Below are 22,292 nucleotides of genomic sequence, written 5' to 3'. Positions count from 1 at the left end.
GGGTAGCATTTCCTGGAGTTCAGCTTCAATGTAGGATCTGCTAACATTGTTTCTACTGAAATTACTTAGTGGTTAATCCATTTACCACTGGCTAGACCTTTGCTATCTAACTTAGGGCAGACAACAAGCTGGGCCGGGCTGATAATTCCAGCTTCAAGGAGGGTGAGGCAGGAGGATTACGAACTTAAGACTGGGATGGATCTTGTCTTAAAAAAGGCACAGAGATATAACTTAGGCCCTAGATATATAGTTCAATTCTAGTACACTACACACACTAGCATGTACACGCACACATGTGCACACACACAGGCACATGCACACGCACACACACAGCACCACCATCAGTCCATCACCATCATCAACAAAAAGAAAGAAAACTACAAAATATTTAACAACCCAATTCAGAAGAGATGATGGTCCAAAGTAACAGACATTTTGGGGCGATGTAGCCAGTGCATTCGTCTGCAGTGAATGTTAAAGATCTGTTGGATTTGAAAAGGGAGGGTTCCTCCAAGCAGATCTCTCCTAATCCTTCTCAGAGCTGTATTTGGAATAGATTTTTTTCTATGAAAGCTCATCATTAATATGTATATCTGAGGATTAATTCTTACATAATATTAAGATCTTAATTCCTCTGAATCATTTTCATTTTCCTTTCTGGGCAGTGTGTGTGTGTGTGTGTGTGTGTGTGTGTGTGTGTGTGTGTGTGTGTGTTTGTGTGCACATGCAGATCCATGCATGTGTGCACATGTGCACCTATGTGTATGTACAACCTGGTTTCAACATTACCTGTCATATTTCAATTCTGTCAAATTATGCTAAGTTCTACCTAATCCAATAATTCTGTATAATTAAAACAGTTAAGTTTCAAATTACAACTGAGCATACTTTTAAGGGGAAAAATAAATCTCTCATCTCTCTTTTCAATTTTCTAGTGCTTTAGTTTTATCCAGCTTTGCAAACTGTGCTTATGGTCTGTCTATAAAAATAAACTTAAATGTAAATTATGATTTAAATCCCCGTGGGCAAGCTGTTCTGCTTGATTTGTTAGAAAGCAAATAAGACCTACTTTATAGTCTGTTTACTAAACTGAAATGTCTAAGTTGGGACTGTCAAACATTAACTCTATTGTTGCTGCAAACACAGAAACCAACACACAGAGGAAAGCTCTTAGCACAACAACACGTACACCTTGGAAACAAACCGCGTTCCGATGCCTTTCTTCCAAGCTGCAAGTTGATACAGGATTTACTAAGTGTTTGTGTGCGATTACATATGCTCATCACCCAAGGACTTGTTAAACAATCTCTTAGGTCAGGAGACATCAGTTTGTGAGCATGGTGAGTAATTAGGTCTCCACCACTGGAGGTCATTTGAGCATGTACTTTTGCTCACACTCTCTTACTTGAATCACTATCTACACTTCAGAAGCAACAGAAAGAAAGCAGAGACTCTGCTCCCCAAAACATGTTCTATTGGAGGCCTCAACATATTAACTTCAAACTGCCATATGAGGACCCCAGGGTAAGCAGTGGACCAGATAAACCTTCCCCTGCCCTGCCCTGCCCTGCTCTGAGGGAGATGTTCAGATATGAAGTTTTATGGTTGCAATGTCAAAATGATTTCTTTTTCTTTATTGCAGGTGGAGCGGCATGTTTTTCTCTCTCTGTTGAGATTCACGAATTAGGAGACACTGTAGAACGATATTCTACAGTGACGTTTGCTCCTATGTGCACAACCAGATTGGAAAGAAACCAGGACACAAATGAAGGCAGAGGAGTGTAGGCCTAATGCATCTCTGTAGTTGCAGCCCCTGGCTCAGGGTCATGGCACAGATATTACACATGCAGATTCAATGCTATTGTACCTATGAGTCATTGCAACTGTCACCCAGCTACAAAAAATGCTTGAAAGGGGATGGAAGAATTAGAAAGGTTTACAACAGGTAAAATGCTTAAGCTTAAATGTTCAATTCTCTCTCTCTCTCTCCTCTCCTCTTCCTCCTCCTCCTTTTTGTTTTATGGTGTGTAAACTCTAACATGTAATTGTTAGCGCTATTCTTGCTGCTGCCCTTGGTTTGTCAGCTGTGGAGTCCTGTGACTATAACTTAGGAGATGGCTTTACAATTAGCTGTTGGTTCAACCACTGCCCCAGGTTGCTGATCCTGGTTTCCCTCTTGTTTTAAGGCTCGATCATTTCCACGTGTAAGCACATCCCTCACTCTCGGTTGTCAGACCCTTTAGTGTCACTCTGAACCATATCTGTTCTCTGCAGTCATTCCCCTCTGAAGCTCATCACATCTTTCACAGATGACACTAGTGGGCTCTCATGCCCTTTGTCCCCTCTTGTAGGAACACAGTCCATGTAGGACTCTCCCTTCAAGAGTTTTAAAATAGCCATCTACTGGGGTATAATTAATGCCATAAATCCTTCAATTCTAAGTCTATTGGGTCTATTTTCAGTACTGTGCAGCCTTTGCTCTGCTCCTATATTGGAACATGACCTCACCTCCACACTCAAATGTCTCTTGCACTGTTAGAAGGCAAATCCATGCCATCCCAAGCAACCACACAACTCTTGTTTCCATGGACTTCCGTTTTCTCCAGGGTTTATAAAAGCACCTGGCAGGTGGCGGTGCATCTGGCTGCTCTTGCTCAGAGATGTGTTTGAAGCTTACCTGTGTGGTCTCATAGGTGCTGTCTCCTGTATCAGAACATACCCTATGCGTTTGTTTTCTAAAAGCACACTACAAGCTATCACCAAATACTGAAAAACTTCTCAGTGTTCGCTACCCCACACCCCCAAGCCAAAGCATGCACTAGTTTGTCTCCATGAGGTCTTCTTAATACCATTGAGAAGAAAGCCAAGCCCCAGCCCCCTCATTGCACACAGACTTGTATGACGTGGCCTAGGCCTTCCTCTTTCATTTCCTTCTTGCTCACAGGCTCGATCCAATCACCCTTTTAGACATGACTGACTCCATTTTGGGCCTGAGAGTTTGCTCCTTTCTCTTGCTTGACCATGCTTTCTCCTGAGCATCAGATCTTGACAACTTGTAGCCACAACGCATGGGGCCTGTCCCTGACAAGTCAGCCTCAAGGAAGACCCTCTTCCCCACCTATTTTCAGCATCCTATCACTCTGGTTATTGCTTTGACACCATCTACACTCCTATTTAATGGTCTTTTCTTATAGAGTAGTGGCACGTCCCTTCTCACTGGAGTACTGGGCAGCTGGGACGAGGAGACATAGTAGGCTTAGAGTCAAGGCTGACTAACTACCCCCTATCTTGTTGCATGTTTATGAGCGTTTGCATGTATGTTCCTGAGCGTGTATGTGCATTACATGTGTGTCTGTGTGTGTGCACGTTTGTGTGATGTGTAGTTGTACATACACAGGGATGTGTACTGTGCATGGAGGTCAGAGGTTGACACCTTCTTCACGTGCTCTCCACCTTATGTACTGAAGCAGGGTCTTTTGCTGAACCCAAAGCTTCCAGAGATCTAGTTAGTCTGCGTATCCTGCTCACTGAGGCTTCCCCTGTCTCCTCCTCCTCCTCCTCCTCCCCATTCCGGGATTGCATGTGGGCTGCCTCCCCCACCAGTCAGTCCGCACCTCCTCAGCACCTTTCTATTTGGAGTGTCGGAAAGCGATTTCTTAAGTGTCAAAATATTTCTCTTATAGGCCAGATGCTCTTCTTAGTATATTAAAAGAAAACATAATAAAAAACCAAAAGAAAAAAGAAAATTATACATGTATATACTCAGTACACATAACATACTTAAATAACATGCTTAAAGAATACACATAACACATTTTTTCTCTACCTACAAAATACGTATAGGGGTGAGGAAAGTTGAGGTGGTGGGTGATATAGTGGTGGGTGATCTCTCATGACTGTAATTAAACTCAGTTGAATCAATCTCAGTACTAGGACTTGTTTGGCAAGCCTGACACAATAGGTGTGATCTAGATTTGGTTTCTTGGTCCCTGACTGTCCAAGGAAAAACAAGACCCTATTTTAATTTTTATTATACTTCTTCATTTACTTACTTTGTGTGTGTGTGTGTGTGTGTGTGTGTGTGTGTGTGTGTGAATATGTATATACATGTATGTGTACATGTATAGGTAGGTACATGCCACATTTGTGCGTGTGTGTGTGTGTGTTTACATGTATAGGTGCATGCCACATTTTATGTGTGTAGGTCAAGGAAGAACTCACAGGACTCAGTTCACTCCATGTGGTTCCTGGGGTTCGAACTCAAGTCGTCAGGGTTGGCTGCAAGTGTCTTTATTCACTGTCTTCTGGCCCTGACTGCCCTATTTTGTGCGGGACTTAGACTGTGACTACTAATTGAGAGTAACCTGGAGAGTGTCCAGAATGTCCTGTTTATCTCCTGCATGTTGCTGCTCAGAAACTATAATCCACAGCCAGCTTTTCCTCCGGTTTCCACCTGAGGTCCTGCACAAATATAAGCAAGGCATTAATTTCCTTTTCCTCCATGTCTAAACATGCACTCTGTGTGCTTAGCTCCCTGAAGTGTCACTCTGCTGCTAATGCAATGATTCTAATCAGGCAGTTCTTTTCGGTAACCAGACAAATGGAGAGAATTGAGATTGTTCAGAGAGGCCGGGGGATGACCTTCACTTGAGAATAGCGATTTGCTTGCTGTTTGTACACAAACAGCTGAACTGCATCTTAATTCGCCCTCACACGTGAAAGCTGAATGAATTCTCTGACACAGAGACAGATTCCTGATGAGTAGAAGCTGAAGGGACAGAGGTCTCCCCACAACCAATTTCAGCAAACGCTCGTCAGACACTCACTGCCTTCCCTTTCAGGATGTAAGATAATGGAGGTTGATTGGATGTGCTCATTTAAATCAAGTGACCAAATGTCCCCAGTTTACCCCAAGATGTGGGACTCTCAGAGCTCAGCCTAGAGAAGTCCAGGGTCAGCCAGGAGGAGTTAGTTAATAGCCTTAGTTTTCAGCATGTAAAGAAACGACTAGCAATGAAGTAGTAATATATCTTTATGAGTTTATGCAAAGTCACTGCCATAGCTGACTTTACATCTATGCTAAGGGTTTCCATTACACCATTATCTATAAGCTGGATACATCTGCCAGCGGATAAAACATAGACACAGCCAAGCAAACGTCATCAAATCTTTACAGTGATGCTCTCTGGGCATGGAGATGATGAGCAATGTTTGATTATCTTTATATTTTCCTTACTTTGTACAACCAAAATATCAATTAATATTTTGGTCAAAAAACATAACATCAAATTATATTTTTTAAAAATAGGATAATGTGAAGACCACGCAGGCTGCTTCCACAGGGTACTCAGCAAATGCACATTATTTGAAGTGTTTATATAGAAAGCATATTTCCCCCTTCAGACTCGTCACGGCTGCAGCGGTTAGAACTGTGGTTCCAATTCCGCTGGAAAGCCGGAGTCCAGCTCCATTTGTTTGCATGTAATTAAGTGTCAGAGTCGGCAGCTGGGACATTACATGCAGAGAGCATCTTCTTCGGGTGGGGCTGTATGTAGGTCATTTCTCAAAATCTTCTCTCATTAAGGCCTCCATCAACAGCAGACAGCACTTCGGGCACAGTGCAATCTGCCTTACAAGCCAGAGAGGAAGGGACGCCAGACAGGGGGAGAGAATGTGTCTGTTTTCTCTTTGCGTTTAATGTCAGGATTATATAATGTCAGCATGCAGCATGCTGGCAGTGGCATCTCTGCTAATGTGAAGAAAACATATTGGGTGGAGCTGAGCAGCACACGTTGAGGGGGTAGGAAGGAAGATTCTGCTGGAGAACCCCACTGGCTGACCCCGACCTCTCGTGAGACCGTAGGAGACTCTGTACTGACTTCCATTTGCTCAAGGTCATCTACCAAGAGGACAGCATTGCACCTTACAGGCGGGCAAAGGGTGTGTGAAGATTGGTGACAATTGTGGCTGTAAAATGTCCTTGAGGAGAGCCAGGTGCTGGTCAGTGTTGACTGCCCTGTGCTTGGTGCTATGCTTGCAAGAGTGGCTTGTCAGAGTTGTCCCTGTGCCCCAATGTAGTTTGAATCTGTTCCTTTCATTCCTCCGTCGCCATGGCTACCACCACTCTCATGTGCTGGAATGAAATTGCAAGTAGGTGAATCCCAGGATGGACAAGTTTGGACTAAAGCCCAAACTTCTTACTGTGACCCCTGACTCTGTGAGTCTGGCTCGGGCCTATCTTACTGCTTCACATTTCCCAGTTTTCCTTCACTGCCGTCTGCCAAGCTGGCTTCTCTTCTGTTCCTCAAGCTCCTTTGAGCACCCGTTGGCTGATTGTGTGATTTTTCTCTTCCCGCCATTCTCTGCTCGTTACTGTTTTCTTCTTGTGTTACTTTGACTTCCAATAGTCAACGTCTTTATAAAACTTTCCCACTACCTAAAGTCAGACAGCTTCTCCCCACCTTGTCAAATCCCCATGGTAAACGGAGGTTTAATGGAGTAAATAGCCTTTACTCCACCCACCCCCACCATATTTTGGTTAAATGGCCAAAGGTTTAAAACAGATGTACAGCCCAAGATGAGAATTAGTGTCCTCAAATTTCTAAGGATATAAAAATAAAGTGGTTATTGATAATTTAAGTATTTTACTTTAATCACTAGAATAGTAAAAATGTGCGTGTTTTTTGTTGTTGTTTTGTGTTATCAGTTCTGATGTGCATAGGCATTTACACTTTTCCTTCCTTTTGCAGGTGTGTGCACATATGTAAGCTAGTGTGCATGTACACATGGAGGTCAGAGGAAAAGCCTAGAAAGTTTTCTAAATCTCTTTCCATTGAATTTTATGAATTGGTTTGTTTACTTATTTATAGATTATGTATTGAACTTGGGGCTTGCTGCCTCTCTAGCTCCAGGAGTGCATGCATACTCTACAGTGCTTAGACTTTTGAGCGAATACTGGGAATAGACTATGTTTCATGGTTTTGCAGCAAGAACTTGATCAGATGAGCCATTTCCTCAGGCTCCGAAATGCAAACTTTTAGTATCATGGCATAGAAGCTATACCGTGCTCAGCATAGCAAGCTGAATGTTCCCCTGGTGTCTACATGGGAGACAGAAAAATGATGTTTAATTTGACTCGGGCTTGATGGAGAAGTGACACAGGTTTTTTTTTCCTTTTTAACCAGTTTTGGAAATTTCTGATCATTGTGCCAATGGGAAATAGTTAAGGTTTTCTTCTTTCTGCATAGGAATGGATGGGGCTGAGACAGATGAACCCGAACATGTCAAACAGGTGTACAAAGAGTAGAGCTGTCACAACATCTAATCTTTACTTTTCAGTTTGGTGATATTTAAATTTGATTAAGATGTTTTGGCTGAGAATACAGCAAATACAGAGGCGAATGCCAGCAGCAAACCACTGAACTGAGAACGGGACCCCCGTTGAAGGAATCAGAGAAAGAACTGGAAGAGCTTGAAGGGGCTCGAGACCCCTTATGAACAACAATGCCAAGCAACTAGAGCTTCCAGGGACTAAGCCACTACCTAAAGACTATACATGGACTGACCCTGGACTCTGACCTCATAGGTAGCAATGAATATCCTAGTAAGAGCACCAGTGGAAGGGGAAGCCCTGGGTCCTGCTAAGACTGAACCCCCAGTGAACTAGACTATGGGGGGGAGGGTGGCAATGGGGGGAGGATGGGGAGGGGAACACTCATAAGGAAGGGGAGGGGGGAGGGGGATGTTTGCCTGGAAACCAGGAAAGGGAATAACATTCGAAATGTAAATAAGAAATACTCAAGTTAAAAAAAAAAAGATGTTTTGGCTGAACATGGTATTTTTGTATTTTTTTACTTATTAATTTGTTATCCCAAAAATTGTCTCATAAGTCATTAAAAATATTAATCTTTTGATAATAGACATAGAACCCATAAAAGGATAATTTGACTCCAATATGCATTTGAATGCTCATCTGATTTGAACATGAAAATTTAGATACTAACATTAAGCAGAATGATATGTCTTCCTTATATACATTTTCTTTCAATTGTTGTAATAGTTTTCTGTATGATTATATTACTACAGAGCAGGTCCTTCCTCAGAGATGACCTTGAAACAATCATCTTTCAAAGGCAAGGAAGCAGCCATAGCCATATACTTGATTTGACTGCACTAGGAGGTCAAAGTCACACCCTGGTATATCTCCACTCAAGTTGCTGTCTCTATTGTATGCTCCATAAGATTGACTCTATGTATTCTAATGGCAGGACTATGGCCGTTGTCCCTTTATTCTCTATGGAACCCTTAGGACATGGTATATTGTATAAGAGCAGACATTCAAATGCAGTGGATCCCTGAATGAAGGACTAGCTGAACGAGCAAAGGGGAGACTGATGAAGTCATTGTGTACTTCTCTCTCACAGTCTAATTCACTCTAATTGACCATCCCTGGTAGAGTCAGCCTTGAGTAGGCTCACAGCACTAGTTCATCCCGATTAGAGAAGACCACAGGGGCATATGCCAGTTCCTCCAGAGGCTTCCATTTTCAGAGATCAGGATGGCTGAGGTTGTTTTGCCTTGGGATATTGTTAAACAGGAAAGTAGGAAAGAAAGACACATTTTCCAGGGGCCCATGTTGTACTAAGTTTGACTAACACAGTATCACCTACTGTTGTTCTCTACTTCGAAACAGGATGTGTGAATAGGCACAACAGAGAGGAAGGCAAGGAGGTGGCCCTGAATAGAAAGGAACTGAAAGGTCAGGCTAGAAGATCAGGATGGGATTTCGGACTGGGAGATCACATTGGAAAACCATTCTGTGAGATTAGCCCCCTGCGCCTAGTTCTTCTTTTCTAATGTGACCTCAAATCTTGATACCACAATCCTATTATACTCTGTATAAAGTAAAAATAATCATCTCCTCTGTATTTTTTTCTCTATTAAGAAGAAAAATTTCTAAAGCAAGAAAAACTTGACTAGATTGCTACTGTATAGTTAAGTGTCATGATTATTTTTAGATGTTTTGACTCAGTTCATGTGGTATCTACCTGTCTCTTGATATGTATTGTGTCCTTGAAAAGTGATGTGTGGCTGAGCCTTGTAGGTAGCCTAGAGGATCTTGGCTAACTCTAGCCTCAGAGGGAAACCTGAGGTTTGATAGAGCAAGTTGGTGAGATGTTATCTTAACCAAGAAATCAGCTCCAATGTAGAGCACCTCCCAACATGTGTAAGCTCCTGGTTTCAATGCTCAGGAGTGAGAAGAGCAGTTAACACCAAGCACCATAAAAACTCAAGCACAGTGCTTTTCCATCAAACATGGTTCCTTTCTAGCCAATCCTGTTCCAGTGGAGGGCAAGCATCCATGTACGTGGTGAGAGTGATCCCGTTTTGTTTTAATGGTCACCTGGCCCATCACATCATCTTTCCACAGAAGCTATTGACGCTTAATTCTCCATCAGTAAAAATGTACTGACAATTTTTTCATGCCAGGTCTTATATGAAATTAGCATCACACACAGATTTTCTAAGTATAAAAAAAGAATTTACAAGTGAACTTCTGTTGAAAGGAAAACCAAAGGGCATTTGGGTGAGAGGCCTTTCTTTTTTTTATCTTTTCTTCTTTAGTTCATACTAGTTGATGTCCTATATTATTTGCCTTCATATCCTGGGTGCACTGATGATGATGATGATGATGACGGTGGTGGTGGTGGTGGCGGTAAAGAGTAGCATTACATCCAAGCTCTAAACAGCCAGTGTTAGTGCCATTAGCCATGTTTTGTAAGGGAATTAACTGAGTTTCAGAGTCATTCAACAATTCACAGAATACAACAATGATAGCAGCAAAGGTGGGGTCTGAATGAAGTAGGTAACTCTCTTCAAACATTGCTCTCATGTCAGAGATGGAAGTTTATCTCCTAAGATGTGCCCAACCTACTGTCCTTTAAGACAGACTACCAGGGTCAAGAGCTGGAAGTAAGGAAATGGAATGAGAGCTTTTAAGGCCTCCCCAGGGAACAAAGACACTCTGAAGAACCTAAGGGTTGAAGCACAAAACACCCAGGAGTTTCAAAGCACTTAGAGGATTGGCATCAGCCATCGTGATCTGTTTTCCTTGGAGGCCCGACTCTCATCATCAACAGTGTAGTGAGGTGAGTTCTAGATCACAACACAGGGGAAACAAATCAAGGCAGCAGCTTAGGATGTACAGACGCAATTAGCTCTGCTGCACCCTAACCTCTTTCACACACTGGTTCAGATCAGATGGCTGACTAGGCAGGTTAAGACCCAGTCATGGGGGTCTGAGTAAGACTCAAGGGGGGATGGGACTGTAAGACACATGGACATGTTGCCCTCTGGATTCCTCTTGAGAAGCAACTCTTGTGCTACCCACCCTAAGAGTCCCCCCACTGCTCTAAAAACCCTGTACTCATTTTTCCTTTAGCAGAACATGCTCTTTGATTTCCAAAGGTGGCTGGTGGATTGAGTAAGATTCTGTTTGTTCTGGATTGAGTAAGGTTCTGAGCTTCTGTTTCTTCCTATTGAATGAGAGAGTACTAGACTCTTATGTATGTACATATGTGCTCAGGGGTGTGTGTTCGTGTGTGTGCAGAGATCAATCTCAGGTGTGGTTAAGAGCCTCCGTATTACTTTTTGAGGCATGCTGTTCTCAATGGGACCTGACCCTCGCCTATTAGACTAGAGCTCTGGGGATCTGCCTTTAACTACCTTCCCAGCTCTGAGATCACATTTGCTGATCCATACCCATTTTTTTACATGGATGTTGGGGAATGAACTCAGATTTTTGCAGCATGTACTTTGCCAGTGGAGCTCAACCCCTCAGCCCACTGATTTAATATAATCTTGTGGTGCATAGTGAGATCATAGGGGGATTTTGGCTATTATTAACACTACTCTGAAAGGCTGCAAAATGCTGCTAATGCTTCCACCTTTGCCAGCCTGACAGGTTTCAACAGTCCCACAGGAAGGGTTGCACTCCTATCAAGTATGGAGAAATTGAAGAAAATTGAGGAACGTCTACTTGCTTAAGGTTACCCAGCTGGTGAATGGTGAAGGTAGGACTGAGGGTTAGGTCCACCTGTTGATCACATGGTACCTCTTAACTTTGTGCCTGACAGTAATTTTAAAACCTTGGTAGAACATTTGCGACTGTAACGGTTTCCGTGAAGGTGGGCCGCATCGTATGGAGAGCTTTCCCAGAGCTTCCTGAATGCCTTACAGTTCTCTGGCCCATCTTTGGAAACTGGAATGGTACTGGTGCTCACGTGCTGAGTTTCAGCTGCTAGATGCACTGACCTGGAACACCTGTGCTGTGTGAGTGACAGCAGGATCCTTGCTTTTTAAACACTAGCAATGTTTTACCCCACAAAACAGCTGAATACGTGGGAAGGAAATGAGCCTTTTATAGTCCTCCCAAATGTTCAATCCTATTTAGAAGCCTTCCTTCCCTGGATTTTTAGGAAGGCAAGGTAACACAATAGTGAAGAGTACCATTTTCCTGTTTGGTTTTTGGCTCAGCACTTTATTATCAGTGCCATTTTGACTAACCCACTTAATGTCAGTGGATCTCAGAATTTCCATCAAAAAATGGGCATAGCACTATCTTATAGATCTTAGCCTGGCACCTAGTCAGTGGAATGGACTAAATCAAAGTTAACGAGTGTGACTTTAGATCTAGGCCGCCTTTTATTTCCATCCCCACTTCCTCCCTTGAACAGTATTCACACCAAGATTGTAATAGCAAAATGACTTCTGTGAAATTGCCGGAGGTTAAAGAATATTAATTTTCATGAGTGTAGGAAGCAAGGCATAAAGAGGACCATAGCTGTCACATAGCTGTCACATAGCTGAAGCAGGAATGTGGCTCTGTGATTCCTGACTGTGTGTTCTTGTCTATAACAGTCAGCATGTTGCTGATTCACTGTTGAATCTACAGCAAGTATCTGTAGGAATCTACAGGAGACTGTGTAATTACTTCTGAGGGGTTAGAGTGCTGGTTCTCAACCTGTGGGCCTTGTCCCCTTCTGTTACACCTAAGAGCATTGGGAAAGCACAGATATTCGTAGCAGCAGCAAAAATACAGTTATGAAGTAGCAAGGCAAATAATTTTATGGTTTGGGGTCACCACAACATGAGGGAATGTATTAAAGGGTTGCAGCATTTGGAAGGTTGAGAAACAATGGGTTAGCGTGTCTGGTCTCAATATTACAGTAAATAACTCCACAACATTCTGTTCTATGGGGTTTCTGATTATCTGATTATTAAATAACAAAAATTTAAAAGCCATGTTTCTTAGATCTCCATCTACTCATGATGAAAGTGTTCATGCAATTGGGCAATTGGAGTTTATTTTTTTTTTTTAACATTTAGAGGGAGTTTCAACATCTGAACACCGCATCCACTTCATGTGTTTATTGGGAAGGTTCCCACTCATCTTGAATCAGGGGCTTTCAGTGCTGCTTCCTCCTGAAGGAGCGTCCTTCTGTCAGCCGTGCTTTTCCACTGTAGGCTGACAGGGTACAGCGGAGCAGCCAACGCACAAGACTACCGTTTGTGCATGGTTAAAGACGGTGGTGATTTTATAGCATCCTGGGCATTTCATGTCCATATAGTAGGAATTGGGGCTCTGCACCAGGCGCTTTTTCTTGTGTTTCCTCTGCTCCTCTTCTGGAGAGGAATGAGGAAGACCCTTTGTGAGAGGCATGTTCTTGTGGAAAGGCCACATCCAGCTTCTTCCTCAGCCCTCCATCTTAGCTGCGGGTCCCATTAACTCTGCCTTATGCTCTCTCACAGTGGCTCCCTTCCCAACTGAGCGAGAGAATTGCAGGGCAGCTGAGGTGGAAGGGATCTAAACACTACTTATTAGGACTTGGGGAAGCTGGGAGATGTGGTGTCCAGTTGATGACAGGGTGGGTAATTGCTGACAGGATCAAAGATAGAACCCAGTCTCCTGTGGAAAGCCTGTTCTCAGCGCACGATCCTCTGTCCATCTCTAGTTTTGTTGGTTCTTTCCCAGCTAGCTCTTCCAGATAACACATAAGCTGCTCTTCCATAAACCTCTGGGCCTCCGGCTTGGGATGCAGGACAGTCTCTGAGCATCCTCAATGGTGCTTATCATTTTGCTGCTTCTGAACACATATATCTTCCGGGATTCTGGCTGAGTAAATTTCTAAGTCAATGTTGTCCTTGCCCTTTGTGATTTAATTAACCCCCGACCCCCACACACCCTAAGATTTATCTCTGAAAGGAAAACCAAGAGAAATGGTATCTGAGCTCCTACTGCATGACACCTTCCCTATACATGTCTTTAGGACTGTGTGGGTTGGGCATATGGAGGAAGCAGGCAGGAAGGAGCTGCTCCCAGGAGATCTTGTCTCTTTTTCCACGTGTGGGTCTCAAGTCCCCAAAAGCTGCAGTGGTACCTGGGCAGTCCTATCCCATAACATATTTTCCCATTTGCTCTGCTGGATAGCTCTACAAATTCAAGGTGAACTCATATTGTACCCACCTTGGCAGACATGATGAATTCTAGAAATGCCCAACCATCCTTCCAACCCTCAGGCTACTGAAACAATGGTCTCTAAGTAGTTGGAATTTCCAGGGGGAATCTCATTGCTGGGAGAAGGAAAAGGTAAAGACTAGTTCCAGCCAGACAAGGAGGCTTGTTTTCCAGGGAGACAGTTCATACAATTCTGCCATGTCAGACTATCTTGCAGAGACTGGAACACAGAAAATGACCAAGACGGTTTAGTTGCACATAACTCTGTCCCTCAGGTCAGGAATGAAAAAATTGACACAGGAGTCACTGATTCTCTTTGTCCCTTTCCCCCATGTGACCCCATTGAATAAATTTTTCTTCTTCTTCTTCTTCTTCTTCTTCTTCTTCTTCTTCTTCTTCTTCTTCTTCTTCTTCTTCTTCTTCTTCTTCTTCTTCTTCTTCTTCTTCTTCTCCTTCTCCTTCTCCTTCTCCTTCTCCTTCTCCTTCTCCTTCTCCTTCTCCTTCTCCTTCTCCTTCTCCTTCTCCTTCTCCTTCTCCTTCTCCTTCTCTTCTTTCTCCTCTTCCTCTCCCTCCTCTTCCTCTCCCTCCTCTTCCTCTCCCTCCTCTTCCTCTCCCTCCTCTCCCTCCTCTCCCTCCTCTTCCTCCTCCTCTCCCTCCTCTTCCTCTCCTCCCTCCTCTCCCTCCTCTCCCTCCTCTCCCTCCTCCTCCTCCTCCTCCTCCTCCTCCTCCTCCTCCTCCTCCTCCTCCTCCTCCTCCTCCTCCTCCTCCTCCTCCTCCTCTCTTCTTCTTCTTCTTCTTCTTCTTCTTCTTCTTCTTCTTCTTCTTCTTCTTCTTCTTCTTCTTCTTCTTCTTCTTCTTCTTCTTCTTCTTCTTCTCACTATTTGATTGCCCTACTGAGGACAGGTGGTAAGCAGACCTTTCTAGTGCTACCAGGATACAAGCTTTGATCGTAGCAATGTTGGTAACCTTAGGATGCCTCACTCTAACACCAATGCCTCCAGAAGAACCTGCTTATTATGTATTTATAAACCAACATAGCTGAGAGTCTAAGTTTGCTCTGATTTTTTTATATGTTCTCAGTTTTAAGACAGCAATCCAATCATTGGCTCCCTGGCCTAAAATCTCCCTAAGTCTTCTCCAGAGCCTTGGCTCAGAAGGTCCTGTCATGTCTGGCCCTGCTGTGTTCTTTGGGCTTTCCTTAGGGATGCTTACCCGGCATCTGGTTACATTGTTTTCCCCGATGACCACCTCCTTTCTCAAAGCCTGTGCCCTCGCTCTTTCTTCTTCCTGGAATGCTTTGCCTGTGACTCTGACTTTTCCCTCTTTATTCTTTGGATAGAAGTGTAAACATTTTGCAATTCAAGGGGTGTCATTCAGGATCAAAGTGACCTATGCTTTTACCACCCTACTGAGGCAACTGGTTTGTTCCCTCAGGGGCACAGATTAAAATCCACTATTGTCTTACATACTGTTCTTGTGTTCACCATTGATGCCCTTGATCAGGACCACTGCACAAAGTCCTAAAGCTGTGTAAATGCACTTTACCATGCCAACGCTAGCTAGACAGAAGAAATATCTGCCATGGAGAAAGGCAGATATCCACCCCTCCACACACTCTGCTTCATGTTTTAGTCAAGCCAAGCAGGAAAGATACTCAAGCCATTCCAAGGTTATTTGGTTAAAATGGGAAGGAAAGAACTATGTGGAGAAATGACTCCTGAGGTAAACAATGGGAAGAAGCAAGTGGCATGACTCAGCCTAACTCCCTGTCTTTGTAGCAGGCTCACTGGGGGTGACTCAACAGAACTTGGTTATGGGAGCCTGACTTTTTGTGCTGTGCTATTGGGACACAGAATATTTTTCACAGAAGAAAAATGGTATAGAAAGCCACTGGTCTTTCTCTTGTTTTAAAATCCTGTCTCAGCAGACAAGGTGCCATTGCATTATGGCAAGCTTTCTCAGCCAAGGCACACTACCTTCCCACACTACCTACTTCTTGGAAGTGGCAGGAAAGAGTCTGACCTTAAGGCACTAATGGAATCTGCACTTCTTGGCTTGCTCTGGCGTAATGAACTTGCCAAGTGGAATCCTGGGTTTTATTGAGAGGAATGTTGTTTCAGGTAAGTGAGAGAAACACTGGGTTATTATTCAAATGTTCCTCTGCAGAAACATTATTTAAATGCTCCAGTATTTAACCTTCTCAAGTCATACAGGCTATTTTGGAGCAGAAACTTATATTGCAAAATTCCCCAGGAAGAGTGATTTTAGACAACATTATCCACTCAGGGAAATGTCATGTTTCTTTTTTTCCAGATTAGAGTGGTTTGAAGCCAGCTTCCCAGTCTGCATTTCTGTATCTCCACATTCATTCCTGTCAGCAGGGTCACCTTTTATCTTGTCTGTTTTCTTATGCACTTAATGCATTTTCTTTAAGTTAATTCAGCCTTGAAATATTAACATATTTCTCTAAAAAGGGAAACTCATTTCCCCATTGGCAAAGAGACAGCAGCATCAGTGGCCACAGAGAAGAGTAATTGCAGGGGGACTGAGCAGAGTCAATGCCAAATGCTCTTGTCTGTTGTACAGGGCTCTGAGCCTCAGGCCTGAGGAGGTGCCAAAGGCCTTCTAGCACCAAATTAAAATTACCTCCTTGTTCTGGCCACAGGAATGGGCAGGAGAGAAAGTGGAGAAGGAGAAGTTGCTTCCCATTTGCTTTGATGTCACTAAGTGCCATGCTTTGGTAATAGCTAACCATTTCATGTTACCCCTGGAGATAAGAATACCTGACAAATACCACCAAGGCAATGGTGGCCCTAACGGCTCTATCCCAAAGGAGATGAACAATTACTTTGAGGGTCACAAAACCACAAAGACTCTGCCCTCTCTGTATGCTGTCCCAAGAGGACTCTGCTTATACAGGATTTCAATTCCTTTTGCTTTCTCATCCATGTTTTCCTGCCAGAAGCAGAAACAACTTGTTGCAAATGGAAGCCACGGTTTCTAGTAAGGACAGCTCACTGCTCACAGCAGCTTTTGAGCATATATGGCAGGCTCACAACCTGAAGAACCCAGGAGAGAAGGAAAACAGCTGAGTGGATAGACAGGTGCTCGAAAAGAATCCCTATGCAGCGAGCAGATGGATGAAAGGAAGAGTGAGTAGGGGCCACAAGTCCGCTCTGAGTGTAAAAGGTCGCTTCACCACATTCTTAACCATAAGGCTGAAAAATACTTTCATAAAGCGAAATAAACTTGCCTCATGGACACAGAAGACTTAAGTTACTAAACTGATCTAATATGGCCTTGCTGAGCTGTGAAAGGTGCTATGGTAGCAGGGGAGGAGATACAATTGAAAAAAAAAGAAGTAGGAGAGAGCACAGATTCCTGATTACTGTGGCTGAGCAAAACAGACCAGGGTTCCCAATGACCATGCAAAGGTCTCAGTTCAAGTAAGCTTGAAGCATAATTTAACTCTGAAAAGTGCTACATGGATTTCCTTGCCACTGGGCTTTTCAGAGCTCTAAGATGTCTGTACAGTGGGTTGTTCACCAAGAGCTGTAATGTCTCCAGTTTCCCAAACATGCTTTACTGTGCTATTTCAGTCCCTGTCTCTGTTCTTCTTGTGTATGCTATATAGAGAATACATTGTTGGGTAAACTGAGTTATGTGATATCCTCCTGAATTTGTAACTATACTTGGTTTAAAAAAAAGGCAAAAGGTGAATTCCTTGTAGATGTACGATAGGCAAGACGCACTGTGTGGTCACTGGGGTGTAGCAGCCGCAGAGGTAGACTGTATGAGCAACAAGACAGCCTTGATTAGGATTTTGGTGTGGGAACATGTAAGCGAGACAGGGGCAACGGCTGGATATAACAAAACAAGATGGAGAAGCTCCAACAAGAATCGCGCTACCCCAGGCAAGGTTACTAGCCAACAGGAGATTTCCTTTAGGATTACCAAAATCGAATGCCAGAAATAATACAAAGATCTGCAGTGGGAAAATTGCAAGGAGAAGTGAGAAGGAGGAGAAGAAGAGGAAATAAAGGTTTCAAAGGAAGGAAATGGTAGAGAAGACTCCCAATCAGTCCAAATGAAAGAGGCAGGGAGACTGCAGAGCTGTGCAAGCAAGGTCATTTATCTTTCTGGGTAAAGGTAGACAGAAGCAGAGGAAAGCTGTCAGCCTTGAACTGCGATGTGGGAAAAGGTAAAGAAGAGCTCTGAGCATTTAGAAGGAGTGTGAGGGGAGGATAAAAAGGAGGTATTATCACGGGAGTAAAGAAAGACAGGAAGAAACTTGAGTGTCCAGAGATCTTAGATTTGGTACATGTCTTCAGCATACAGGTATGGCTAACTCCGAGCATCACACCCCTTCCTTTTTCATGGCAGACATTACAAGTTGATCACAACACTCTTTTCCTTCAGGATGTAGATTTATCTTGAAATCTCCAACACACCACACTAGGTAACTCCTAGCAGTTTGTTAGAGTTGAGTTTGATTATGACGCCTGTGTTCTGAATGTATTAAACAAATCAGAATACTCTCTGTGATGATTTCATCATATTCTCTCATGAAAGGAGACTCAAAGAGCATCCTTTGGCTACAAAAGCACAACATTTTGACATGAGGAGTTTATGTGTATGGATGCCATAACCTCTACAAATGTGAGCAGATAGTTATGTCAGGTATACCCTAACTCTAACATAAACATTTTATACTCTATATTCCTGTAAGATAATGTAATGACCCTCAGCCTTTCTTCAGCCCAAGCAACATTCAGTGCTTCTTTTGAACTATTTGATTTGAACACCCTGGTGACTTATTTATATTCAGTCAAACAGCTCCTAATGCTCTGAGGAGGAGTCAGGGAGGGTTACCTTCTGATGACTTGTGGACTAATGCCAGCCATGAAGATGAGGATGTTCACTCTACTATGCAGACATCATAGAGACTGAGAGAAAAAGAATGGGGGCAATAGTGCTGTGGGAAGGGGGCAGTGATCTCTCACTGCTCTGTAGGCTTGGGAAGCCTAGTCTCCCAGACAGATAACCCTTCACTGCTGTCTCCCATTGCTCCAACAATGGACTGCCCTACCTTGGACCAGAAGATGTTCCCCAAGCACATCTCCAGCGTCCTTCTATTACCACCTGTTCTCTCTCCCAGCTTAGGAAACTCCTTGTGCCCCTTACTCCAGACCCACTGGAGTCTTCTATGTATTCCTCTTTGCCACAGGGCCATTGGTAACTACAGCACCATTCCTGAGGTCTTCACTCCCATGGGTGCTTTATAATATTACAGCAGATGTCTCCTCTATTCCAAGAAAGCCCTGTTCAGAAGCTGGTTCATGTCTCCCTGATCTCTTATCTTAACTCACCATCTTTCCCTCTATTTATAGCCTCCAAGTACCCATGGGATACTGGTTCAGACCTCCTCTATCCTTTATGGATACCCACTGATGCTGGAGTCCTTACATCAAATCACAGAGTACCTAAACATGACCTATGTACATCCTTTTATAGAATCAGAACCACCAGTAAGTCACAGGTACCTACTATAGAAAGACTTGAAGAGTTTAGAAACTAATGAGGATTCTATACACAATCATAAGCTGCTTCCCCTGCAACTTGCTATGCTTGCTATGTAGAGCAGACTGGCCTTGAACTGGCAGAGATTTGACTGTGAGTGCTAGGATTAGAGGCAGTGCCTGGCCAATATTCCTTTTTGGTTTGTTTGTTTGTTTGTTTGTTTTACTTTCTTGGTCAAAAAGTTTCAACAATTGGTTGAATCTAAAGATGTAGAAAGTACAGGCAGACTGTATTTATGAATACACATTTGTGACTGCTTCCCCAATGGCCCCACTAAACTGGGAGTGCTGTAAGGCTACACATACACACCGTGATATGTGGCAAAAGACTTCAGAAATGGGACTGTTGCTTCAACTTCCCATTGCAACTTTGAAGGAACTTGGATTCTTGTCATAGCTACCAAATAAAACTGGTATCAAGGCTGCAGATGTACCCGAGTTGGTAGACTGCCTACCTCATATGTATGAAGTTCTGTTTGACCCCCTGGAACTTCATAAACCAGGTCTGGTAGCATACTCCTCAGATCCCAACACTTGGGAAATGCGAGCAAGAGGGTCATAAACTCAAGGTCATCCTTAGCTACATAGTTAGTTTGAGGCCAGCCTGGGTCACATAGTATTCTGCTTTTTAAAATGGAATCAAGTCATCTTGTATGATAAAAAAGAATGGGTCTCCTAGGTTCTTCTGGGAAAACAGACTTTCCTTTTGGGATTGGCACAAATGAAACCAATATTGACAACCTCTGTGAGATAAACCACAGAGAAATTCCACTCACGTTGGTTTAGAAGCCTCTGCTTGATCAGTCTGAAGTTTCTCTCCACCCTCCACCTCCATTGTGCAGTACACGATTCGGTTTGGAGCCAAGGACTTAAGGCCTTGGACTTCCATGATGACAACCTGAAACAGAATTGCATAAAACGGATTGAACACCAGTGCCAGGGGCAGTATCACCTGCAGGAAGAGAAACAGAGAAGCCACGGTGAAAGCCAAGGGGGTGTGTTTGGCTTGCACCAGACTTTATTAATGACTCAGGACCCTCTAGGGATGAAGTTGCTTCTAGTGCAGCAGACTGCTGTTGAGAGGGAACAATATGGCTCACTCCCTCACTCTGCGGAGTTGTGGAGCCTTGCTCTGCTAAGCAAGCTTTCCACCTGAGATATCTCCTTCCCTTCATCCTCCTTCCCTCCTTCCTCCCCTTCCCACCTTTCTTATGGCCCCTTTACTTCTTTATCTCTCTCTTCTTCTTTCCATGTTTCTCTCTTTTCCTACTTCCTTCCTCTCCCGGTCTCCCTCTTCCCTTGCTTTCATTCTTTCCTTCTCTCTCGTTTTCTTTGTCAGGGTCTCAGTTACCCAGACTGATCTTATATTTGCTGAAGAGCCCGGACCTTGAACTACTGCCAAGTAGCTAGGATTGTAAGTCTAGCTCTGCAGTTACCCCGCCAGGTTTAGCAAGATTTGCTCCTAGGGTCAGTCAGGTAAGGTGAACCGGGCTACTCTCTTCATGTTAACCAGATAGGAACCTGAGGCTTTCTCCCAGTTTCCTTAAGAATATTCTAGCTTTTGGGTCAGCACTTGGTAGAAGCTCAGCTTGTGACTTAGCTTTTCCCTGGAGAGTAAGATAAGCAATAGTGACTTCCTAAGACACAGAGCTAGCTGGCATCGTGCAGCTATAGGGCTGCAGATCAGGCAGGAAGCAGCAGGGACTAAGGCAAGCCTGAGAGTGCAGGCTCTGTCTACAGGGGAACCTGCCACTTCTCTGTTCCCAGTTCAATGTCCAGAAACTCTGCTTTTTCCTGCTAGAAGAGAGAAGTCTTAGTCAGAATTATGATCAGAAATTTGATTTAGAAGTGCTGACACTTCGAACAGAAAGGAATAAAATGTGCCAACTTTATGTATACCCTTTTCCCAGTGACTTATGATCTTTGCATGCCAAACCCCAACAGATCTTGAGCTCTATGTCTGTAGGCTAGCCTAAAGTCACATACAACTTCTGGAATTCCTTATCCCCATCCTGAGCTCCATGCCGTCACCAATGCAGGGGCGTGCTCTGCCACAGGAGCAAAGGGAAGAAGAAAGGTGAGACCAATTTAACCATCAGAACAAAATGACCTATGTTAGTGACCTACACTGAGTAGCATTTGGGGAAAATCACTCTTTCTACAAAAGGGATAATGGCATTACGAAGGGAGAGAAGCGGCTATAGGGAAAGATGCTCTAGAGTTTTCGATTCAAGGAAGCATTTGGGTTATATAGGCCTTCGTTTTGCTATGTGACAGCCCACAGATTCTCAGTCAGAGTATATTGGCATCATTTGTAAAGCAGAGGCCACTAGGTTCCCCTTCCTGAGCATCTATCTCCTCAGTTGGCTTGAACCCAGGACTCCTCCTCTCAGGTGGTTGATGCTGCTGGTGCACGGGGTACATTTTGAAAGCCTAATAGGTGTGATGTTGGAAAATGATCTCACACTTAAGTCTCTTCAGTTTTTGTTCCTTTTGCCTTTTTCAAATCTGCAGAGTCTGCTTTTCTTTGCTTCTTGAGAGTGTGTGATACACATGGGCAGGTGAACGTGTGGAAGTCAGAGGATAGCTTTAGGCGTTAGGCCTTGTGTGAGACTGGCGTCTTTGCTCACTGCTGTGTACTCTCTTGTCTGCTTTTCACGTCACTGTAGGAGTGATGGCTACAGATGCTCACAGAAGCTTCAGGCTTAAGTGGACTCTGCAGGTCTATTAATTTTACATATTCAATGTTGAGAACTCTGGTCTCCACACCTGTGTGGCAAGCACTTTTCCCACTGAGCCATCTCCTTTTCCCCACCTCAGTGACTTTATCTGTGAAGTGGGGATATGATCTGTACCTGTGAGACTAGAGAGACAGTGTCCATAACCAAAAGTTTTCATACTGGGGAAGAACCACACACATAGAAGAAAGGAGAACATGCCTGGAAGGAGAACAACTTAGAATCTGAATTCCGAGCCTTTATCAATTGTGTCATTTGCAAGTGTCTGGCTTTATTTGCACATCTGAAAACCCTTCCAAGGCCCTTTGTGAAGAAGGGTTCACACAGCAGCCTTCTGAAAATACCTGTTGTGCGTTTGGCGGCTGCACTCTCTGGCCCACCTTCACCAGGGATCCATCTTTTTTCTTGTCACAAACTGAGCTTGCTCTCAGTCTCTTCCAGCCATTGGATTCTCTCACG

General features: G+C 43.7%; 1 protein-coding gene and 1 pseudogene across 16 annotated transcripts in view; both read right to left on the bottom strand.

The window, feature by feature from the left end:
- The window catches only part of Cadps (calcium dependent secretion activator), a 454,141-nt gene that overhangs the window by 214,578 nt on the left and 217,271 nt on the right, over positions 1–22,292 (bottom strand). For all 16 annotated transcript variants that reach the window (XM_039093071.2, XM_063274046.1, XM_039093064.2 and 13 more), the window contains exon 6: positions 19,872–19,993. In XM_039093071.2, the coding sequence (XP_038948999.1) occupies positions 19,872–19,993 (122 nt within the window). The remainder of the gene's footprint in view (positions 1–19,871; positions 19,994–22,292) is intronic.
- On the bottom strand, positions 928–14,053 carry Rps27-ps4 (ribosomal protein S27, pseudogene 4; annotated as a pseudogene).

This window comes from Rattus norvegicus, chromosome 15 (genome assembly GCF_036323735.1).
Source record: "Rattus norvegicus strain BN/NHsdMcwi chromosome 15, GRCr8, whole genome shotgun sequence".
NCBI lineage: Eukaryota > Metazoa > Chordata > Mammalia > Rodentia > Muridae > Rattus > Rattus norvegicus.
This window is presented reverse-complemented; position numbering and strand designations above follow the sequence as displayed.